Source organism: Zingiber officinale, chromosome 4B (genome assembly GCF_018446385.1).
Source record: "Zingiber officinale cultivar Zhangliang chromosome 4B, Zo_v1.1, whole genome shotgun sequence".
Lineage (NCBI taxonomy): Eukaryota > Viridiplantae > Streptophyta > Magnoliopsida > Zingiberales > Zingiberaceae > Zingiber > Zingiber officinale.
In genome coordinates, this window is record NC_055993.1 from 5,506,497 (window position 1) to 5,516,362 (window position 9,866).

The 9,866-nt window shown below is 42.8% G+C and overlaps 1 protein-coding gene across 1 annotated transcript; it reads right to left on the reverse strand.

Moving 5' to 3' along the window:
* Nucleotides 1-4,329: 4,329 nt before the first annotated feature.
* Nucleotides 4,330-6,227, reverse strand: LOC121978060 (polygalacturonase ADPG1-like). Its single transcript, XM_042530446.1, has 8 exons — nucleotides 6,090-6,227; nucleotides 5,863-5,997; nucleotides 5,637-5,786; nucleotides 5,516-5,539; nucleotides 5,214-5,421; nucleotides 5,053-5,134; nucleotides 4,858-4,966; nucleotides 4,330-4,791 (listed from the first exon to the last, which is right to left on the reverse strand). Exons 1-8 carry the CDS (start codon nucleotides 6,225-6,227, stop codon nucleotides 4,330-4,332), a joined length of 1,308 nt encoding a protein of 435 aa, XP_042386380.1.
* Between the last annotated feature and the right edge of the window lie 3,639 nt (nucleotides 6,228-9,866).

Here is a 9,866-nt window from a genome sequence, read left to right on the forward strand (position 1 = left end):
GTCCAGGTTCTACCAATCCAAATCCATGGCCAGCTCGAGTTTAACAAACATCAACCATCTCATTCCAGAGTTTAATGGCGAAGACTATGATTTCTGGTACGTGAAGATGAAGACCATCTTTCGATCTCTTAACCAATGGGAGATTGTGGAGAATGGAGTACAAGAGCCCGAGGAAACCACTGCCCTCAATGAGGCCGGTCTGAAGAAATTAGAGAAGTCTCGACAAGCCGACGCAAGTGCTCTCTCAATCCTTCAAAGAGCAGTCACTAAGGCTATATTTCCCAGAATCATGCGAGCCAACACGGCTAAAGATGCGTGGGAGATCTTGCAGAGCGAATTTCAAGGAGATGTGAAAGTAAGAGCGATTAAGCTCCAATCACTACTCAAGGATTTCGAAAATGCCAAGATGCAGGAGAAAGAAACACTCATGGAATTCTCAACCAGAATCTTTGATCTGGTCAATATAATGAAATCTCATGGTGAAGATATTACAGATCAAAGGCTGGTACGCAAAATTCTCATCTGTCTTCCTGAGAAATATGATCCCATTATTGCCGTCATTGAAGAAACAAAGGACCTAACAACACTCACCGTTCAAGAAGTGATGGCGTCCCTAAAATCGTTCGAGCAAAGATTGTCCAGACATTCTGAGAAGACAATAGAGGGTGCATTCCAATCAAAGCTCAAAATTGGTAACAACGAATGAGAAGGCCAATCACGATTTGGATGGAAATCAAGAGGACGAGGTGGACGTATCTCAAAAGGAAAAGGAAAAGACAACTCATCGAATTGCAGCAATTGCAATAAGCCAAATCACTCCGAGAAGGACTGTTGGTTCAAAGGTCAATCGAGATGCAAAATATGCAATCGATTTGGTCATCTCGCCAAAGATTGCCGAAATAGGAACACTTATCAGGCAAATCAGGTTGGAGAAAATCAAACAGCTGAGGAGACACATGGAACATTCTATGTATGTCACACGGCCACCAACAAGGAGCAAGGAAAATGGTTGCTGGACAGCGGATGTAGCAACCATATGACGCCGATCTCAGAAATTTTCTCTGAACTCGACATTAGCATCAATGCTCCTGTTCAGTTTGGAAACGGAGAGCAAACAAAGTCAAAAGGACTTGGGAAAATCGCCATCGAGACGAAGGAAGGACCGAGTTGCATCAACAATGTCTTGTGTGTGCCGAGCTTGAGTCAAAATTTACTCAGCCTCGGACAATTGGTGGAAAATGGGTACAAGCTCTGCTTCGATAACAATGAATGTGTTATATTTGACAGGAGAGATAAGTCAAAGGTGTTCACAAAGATCAAAATGGTCAATCGAAGCTTCGCTCTCAACATCAATTATGCCGACCTAAAAGCTCATCAAGCTTCTACCTCGGACTACCTGACATCAACCTTATGGCATCGACGACTCGGTCATCTCAATTTACAAAGCCTCAAAGAGTTATCTGGCAAGAGTATGGTGCAAGGACTTCCTCACATAGAAGGAAAGCAACATGTATGCGAAGGATGCGCGTTTGGAAAGCAACATCGATTACCTTTCCCAAAAGGAGTATCATGGAGAGCTAAAGAAAAGTTGGAACTTATCCACACCGACGTCTGCGGGCCGATGGACACCCTTTCTCATGCTCAGAATAGGTATTTCATTCTTTTCATCGACGATCACACTCGTATGACTTGGGTCTATTTCATGAGGCAGAAGTCCGAAGTATTCATGATATTCAAGAAGTTTAAGAGTCTCGTCGAAAAACAGAGTGGATGCTTCATCAAAACCTTAAGAAGTGACAGAGGCAAAGAATACACTTCTAAAGAATTTCACAATTTTTGTGAAGATGAAGGAGTAGAAAGGCAACTAACGGTAAGGTACACCCCTCAACAAAATGGTGTTACCGAGAGGAAAAACCAGACAATCGTTGAAATGACAAAATCAATGATGCACGAGAAAGGTTTACCCAAAATCTTCTGGGCTGAAGCAGTCTACACAGCCGTTTATTTATCTAATCGATGCCCAACCACAGCCATACCAAACAAGACTCCGTTTGAAGCATGGAGTGGTAGAAGACCATCGGTGAATCATCTCAAGGTATTCGGAAGCATTTGCTATTCTCAAATTCCAAAACAGAAATGAAGCAAACTTGACGAATCTAGCGAAAGATGTATTTTTGTCGGCTACAGCACCATGAGCAAAGGTTATAGACTATTTAACCTACAGCTGGGTCAAGTTATTATTAGCCGAGATGTTCAAGTTGATGAAAATGCTTTATGGAATTGGGAAGAAAACAAAGTTGAAAAGAAAGACATTCTGATCAGTACTAACAAAGAAGATGAAATTGAGCCAAGCACACCAGATTCAAGCTCATCTCAACCCAACGAAGAAAGCTCAACTGATCCAACTTCATCAAACTCCTCATCCCCAAGCGCAACTCCAAAAAGGTACAGATCATTGAGCGATATATATGCTACATGCAATTATTGCTCAATTGAGCCTGAGAACTTTGCTGAAGCAATCAAAGAAGAACCATGGAAAAAAGCGATGGAGGAGGAAGTTCGTGTAATTGAAAAAAATCAGACATGGCAGCTCGTCGATAAACCAAGAGACAAAGAAGTTATAGGTGTTAAATGGATCTACAAAGTAAAGCACAACCCAGACGGATCCATTCAAAAACACAAAGCAAGACTTGTGGCCAAAGGATATTCTCAACAGCCTGGAATTGACTACGGGGAGACGTTTGCCCCAGTAGCTCGGCTAGACACAATCCGAGCTATAATTGCATTCGCCGCCAGCAAAGGGTGGAAACTTTATCAGCTTGATGTCAAGTCAGCATTTCTCAATGGTGAATTGAAGGAAGAAGTGTATGTAGATCAACCTCAGTTTCATCTCTGAAGAAAAGAAGAGGAAAGTTTCAAACTTAAGAAAGCGCTATATGGACTTAAACAATCTCCTCGCGCTTGGTACAGTGAGATCGACAACTATTTCAACCGAACAAAATTCGAAAAGAGCAAGAGTGAACCAACTTTGTATGTCAAGCAGCAAGGTAATGATGTTCTTATAGTCACTCTTTATGTTGATGACCTAATTTTCACTGGAAGCAACGAGAAGATGATCGAAGAGTTCAAAGATGACATGGCTCAAAAGTATGAAATGAGCGATATGGGTCTACTTCGACATTTCTTGGGCATGGAGATCTACCAAGAAGAAGAGACAATCTTTATCTGCCAAAAGATATATGCAGAAAAGATTCTGAAGAAATTCAACATGCTGGGATGCAATCTTGTCTCTACACCACTCATTATGGGGGAGAAATTGAAAAAGGAAGATGGAGGAAAAGCAGCGGATGTCACTTATTACCGTAGCCTCATTGGTAATTTGTTATATCTCACAGCAACTAGACCTGATCTCATGTATGCTGCAAGTCTACTTTCAAGATTTATGCAGAGTCCGAGCCATTTTCATCTCGGTGCAGCAAAGCGGGTCTTACGATATGTTCAAGGGACAACTGACCTCGGTCTAAGCTTTCAGAAGAATCACGCACTTAATCTTGTCGGATATTGTGACAGTGATCTTGGTGGATCCTTAGATGACATGAAAAGCACTTCGGGGTACTGTTTCTCCTTTGGTTCAGCAATATTCTCATGGGTATCCAAGAAACAACAAAGTGTTGCACAATCGTCTGCGGAAGCCGAGTACATCTCAGCATCAGTAGCCACTTCACAAGCAATTTGGCTTCGAAAAATCTTAGCTGATCTCGGTCACCATCAGATTGAAGGAACTGTGCTACACTGCGACAACAAATCTGCAATCGCTATGGCTAAGAACCCAGTTCACCACAACCGAACTCGACATATAGCACTCAAGCATCATTTCATTCGACAGGCAATTGAAGATAAAGAAATTCAACTTGAGTTCTGTCGATCTGAGGAGCAATTATCTGACATCTTCACAAAAGCACTTCCGAGAGAAAGATTTCAACAGCTCCGAGCCAAACTTGGAATCCGACAACACATTAAGGGGGAGTGTTAAAGTTAATGTGTTATCACTTAAGTTTACTCATCACTAAGGTTACTTGCCCCTAAGTTTCTAAGGTTACTTGCCCCCTAAGTTGCTAGGTTACTTGCCCCCTAAGTTTCTTTCAAGTCTATATAAAGGCTTTGTAATCAAAAGTTTAAGTATCAAGAAAAACTATCTATTTCTCCTCAAGAGCTCTACCAAAATACTTACCAATTTCAACATAAAACAAAGGGGAAGGAGGTACAGTCAATGGCAGCGGACAAAATCCCGCTAGCTCATTGATCGATCGATCTACAACTTAATAAGCTTCAATAGCTCAAGCAAGGGACGTCAGGCTTGACCACTTTGGCTTTTTTTCCATGCGCATTGAAACAGAAAGCCTGAGCTTGCTCCCCTGGCACTGCATTCCTTATGTCAACGTCCTCCATCACCACGTCGTGGCAACCACTGCTCTGGCTGCACTCCAAGCGGATCGCCATGTCATTCGCCGACGTCCCTTTCACTCCGATGAACTTCACGTCGCTCACTTGAACAGCCGACGTCTTTGACGATGCACACATATATCGAATCCAACAAGGAACCAAAACAAAAGAATTAATTAGCGAGCAAGCAAAAACCCAGCTGAAATATAAGAGCAAGCATGCAGATGCAGTTACCTCATTCTTACAGCCGCCGCGAGGGCAGTAGAACTGATCTATTATGATGGGGTTCCTCACTTCCGTCAAGCTAATATTTCTGAACGATATGTCCCTCGCAAACCCAGTTGCCCCCTACAAGCAAACAATATTAATTAATTAAGATATCGAACAGAAGGGAATTAAAGCAAGCCTTCCTACCTGCCATGTCTTGATCCTGACTCCATTGTCAGTCCGTACGATCGTGGAGTCGGAGACATGGATGCCTTCAGCTGTCGCATAGCTTTTTTCTATCCCCAGGCTTCCAATGCTAAGATGTGATTACCATTTCAAGTTTATTTATGCCTTTAATTAGCAGATAAATAAAGGATTTAATTAATTATATAATTAATCAACCTTAATCCGTGGCCAGGACCGCATCTTATGCGGCTGATGTTCACATCCTTAGCGCCACTGCTTACAGATACGCAGTCATCGCCTGCACATAATTATTATATGCGCGCGCGTGTTAATTAGCTAGATCGACTGACGTGACGTAACTCGATCGGAGGACTTACCGGTGCTGATCTGGCAGTCGCTGATGATGACGTGGCGGCTCCGCTCGACGTGGATGCCGTCGGTGTTGGGGCTCTCGGCGGGGGCGGTGATTTTCAGATTTGAGATCCTGACGCCGACGCTCATCCCGATGGCGACGTGCATCATGGCGCTGTTTTTGAAGCTCAACCCCAAAACCTGCGCCTTCGTGACGTGCAGCAACGCAAGAGACTGCACCCGTGCATCGTAATCAATCATATTGAATATTGATCGATCGTGATCAAATATTTTAGCAGGAAATACAAGCGTGCGTTTATCGACTTACATTTGCAGCGAGAAATGCACATGCCTGCAAGCGAACAAATTCGCAAGGTGAGAATATTTATCAGAAAATTAATGCAGAATTTTTTTGAAATGTTGAGATAGATAGCTAGTTGGCTATGTGCCTTTGCCTCTTCGCATGCCCACCAGGAGGCTCCTTGGCCGTCGATTTCGCCGGGGCCGGCGACGGTTCTGCCGTTGAGGTTAATGAACAGTAGCCAGTTATTATCATCATCCGACCACACTTCATCAACCCGTTTAAGATTTCCATCGACCTGAAAAAAAATTATATATATATGAAAACATAATGAGAATTAAATGGCTATGCGATATGACAGATCACTGACGTACCTGAACCCTAATGTAATGTTTACACGGTCCTCCGAATTTGGTCAGTCCCAACAGATACACTTTCCCTCCAGGAATAAGCAGGGTCGATGCTTCTTTGCTGTTTAAGCACACTGCACGCCATGCATTCGTAAACGCCTGTGAAGATGAGACAATATTAAATACATATTCATTTGTATATTATTGATAGAATTAAGAAATAAAAATAAAGATATATAATTATAAGATACTTGAGTATCATCGGTGATGCCGTCTCCTTTGGCTCCATAATCTGTCACCCTGTACGTTGCTGCCAGAGTTCCAGCAACAAATGAAGCGAAAAGAAGAAGAAGAAGAGCAGAAGAACGTGGACGTCTCTGATTGATCATGGTGAGTGCTTCCTTTGCAGCTTGGATTATCGACAATCAACGTGATTGTGGTGTTAAATAACCTGAGGGAACATGCATGGAAATTAATGGAAGATTAATTACATAAAATTCGGAAAAACCGAATTAACCGAATCCTATCAACAGAATTTAGAAATTCGGTTCGATTAATTCGGTTTTCGATTTTTTTTTTGAAAATTATAAAAAGAATATTTTTTATATGTATACTCAAACTCAAGATTTTAACTCGTATTCTAAATTTATCAAACTCCTAAAATACTCATGATTTCCTGAAAATATTCTTTCATTTACGTCTCCCAGTATATATGGCTAGAAAATTATAATAAGTCATAATTCATTTCAGTTTTTTGGTAGATATAGTTGGCTATAAAAATATTCTTGCTGTATTTTTTATCCTTATTACATATTTAAATTGTTTGGAGAATTAATTACAAGAATATTACAATATCTATATATTTATATGATCCTATCCGAAAGCGGGAAGGTGGAAGTTGGGGATGTGGTGATTTCGTTGACCGGCTGTGGAACTCACTTCGCTCTACAAAATAAGTAAAATCAATACCGAGCTAGGTAAGGGATCCCGACGTTGACCCTCCGATGCTCAAGTTAGTAACCGGCAATGTAGAGAAAGCGGAGCAACAGTAAAACTCAAAAATATCGTATACCTCCGTCGGCGATGGACCCTCCTTTATAAAGAACCCTGGTGGACGACGTACATGCTTCTTGAGGCATAGGCATGCTCTCCAATATGTCCTTTGAAAGGACCTATCAGGAAAGTACCTCTAACATCATATCTTAACAGGGTATACATATCACTGACAAGACAATAGAAGCTTCCGCGATACAATCCGCCTGTCGACTATACCTCGTATCACCGACACTACCTCCCAAAAGGATGTCAAGAGATACTACAGTGGTCTCGTTGCTTGATCGAGCGGGATAACTGCTCAGTCGGAACTCCGCTCAGTCCATGGTCAAGTCCTGCTGCTTGGCTGAGCGGGGTAGCCGCTCAACTAGGAGCCCTCTGCTCTGTCGACCAAGCTATTCGGTCTCTCTTGCCGTCCTACTACTCCGTATTGAGCGTCAACTATCTTACTTCTCATCCCGAGTAGGACTGGAGGTCTACTTAGATATGTCTCCCGTTGGTCAGGCCTTGACTAACCCGGTTAGCCATTGCAATTGTTCTCCGTTTGACCCTTTGACACCAAGGCGTTGACCACATTGACTTTGACCTCCACCTTGGCAGTTGACCCCGTGCCAGGTGGTCCTCCCTTAAGTCTAATCAAAGGAGGCTGCAAGTCTGACTGACTGGACCAGTAGAGTCTTTAGCGGCTTCCATGGTTTCGGCGCTTGGCTTCGTATTGATAGGCTAGGCCCATAACTGTCACTCAGACCACGCCCTTTCAAAGTAGATTGTGCCTTGGCCTTTCGGCTGTGTGATAATCCCTTATTTGTGCCCGATCGGGACAATGAGCAATAACACTTTACGAACTTTCTCCTCTCCTTGTGCCTCTTCGGCTGAACAACCTGACGTCATCTAGATTTCTTGAAGACCATGTAAATTTCTTATCATTATGGCCGAGCAAGTGACCATACCTTTTAATTAAGTCTCATTAATGACTCCCGATGATTGAACGTCACGTGTCTCCCTTTCTGCCACAGCATGTTTGACGTGATAGGTGGATATCCACTGGCGACGCGACAAACACCTTTTCTAATTCAATGACCGGATCGTCTCCCAGTTTTTTGCAACCCTGGATCGAACGGCTCAGGTTGATCAATCATGAGGCTTATAAACCCCTGGTGTGTTGTCGTCTTTTTCCTTCCTCACACTTTTGTCTTCGCCGCCACACCTCTCTTCTTCCTCTTCTCCGGCGATCTTTCTCGTAAGCTCCTTCCCTTTTTCTCATTTGAATTTGTTTGTTGTTCTTCCTCGCTCTATTTTCAATGGTCAATTCCTCGCAACCCCTCGTCCCCAGCTCTGGTATACTTCCACCAAGTCAAGGTTCGACGGGGACGATATTGAAAGCATGAAATACATCAATGAATTTCCATCCAATTATCATGTCGCTATTCCTTCTGCTTACGATTGGTCGCACAACCACCACCTGGTTTTTTGTGTTTCTTTAAGGACCAGTTTATCGCCGGTCTGCGGTTCCCTGCCCATCTGTTCTTCTCCGCTATTTGTAAATACTTCCATATTTCTCTTAATCAATTAGTGTCGAACTCCTTTAGGCTTCTGTGCGGGATCGTTGCCTTGTTCCGCCTGCACGACATTCCTCTGACTCCTCGGCTCTTCCATTATTTTTATTACCCTAAATTATCCGAGCTGGGGACCTTTTGGTTCCAAGCCCGAGTGAGCTTGGTCTTCTTTGATAAAATGTCATCCTCCAATAAGCATTAGAAGAACTACTACTTTTTTGTTTGCTTTCCTGAGCGACCAGACTTCCCGGCAAGCTGGCAGCAGGAAGTGATGAACCCCCATCGCTTGGGAAGTACAAGTGCCAATCTGACTATCTCTAAGCATCTTCAAGCTTGGCCGGTCAGAAGTATCACATTCATAAGCTACTGCTGGAGGGCATCCTTTACATGTTCGGCTTGAACCCGATCCGTCCAGCATAGGTATGATCTTTCTTTTTCCTCTTCGTTGAATCTAACTAACTTTTCCTCCTTTTTTACAGCTCGCATCATGTTAAGGACGCGTCTAGCCGGCAAAAGCAAACTCGCGGACGTAGATATTAATGTTGCGACCTTAGCTGAATTGGAGAGTCGTTGCGTGTAGCCGATCGGCTCCTATGAGGATCCAATCGGCAAGGCCGAAAGAACACAAACGTTGGCCAACGCTGTTGGGAGAAGTTAGACAATGGCGAGTGATGCAGTGGCCGCAACAGCCGACCTTCCTCACAAATGACCCTCTATGTTGCTGATCGCCGTGGCTTCTGAGTCGACCACCTTTGACAAACCCTTGCAACAATGCAAGAGGCGCCGTGCAGAAGGGTCCTCCCGATCTGCAACTTCTGTCCTACAGACTCCAACACCAGCCGTCTCAAGACCTTCCTCCGAGAGAGGTGAGACATCTATGCTCGCTCCTCCCGAAGAAGCAAAAGCAACGGTCCTTTCATCCGACCGGACACCATCGTTATCCGGGCTACCCTCGAGAACGATTTACGTGTTAGAATGTATACTAAAAGTCTAATTTTTTGTATAAATATTTATTTTAAAATGAGAATCACATTGGTCAAATGTCTGTATTTAATTAAATGTAGTTGTCTATTTAATTTATATTATAGATAACATGGTGTGTGATGTCACACAGAAGATCATGTTATCAGTTCCTTATAAATTATAAATAGAAGCTCACAACCAAGATGGATTGGGACAAACCATTAGAATGGTTGTAGTGTAATTTGGTACTAATTTATCTTGACTATAAAATTATACTAGTACACTATGTATGTATAGAGCAAGACCATTTGAGCTTGTTTCCTTTTATACTGACTGCATAAAAGAACAGAACCTCTGGTATTATGGATGTGCGTTCTCTTAATCCCGATATAATAACAAGCACATGTACTTAGTATTTATTTCTTTAATTTATCAAAAGGTGAGATTTATTCGTTA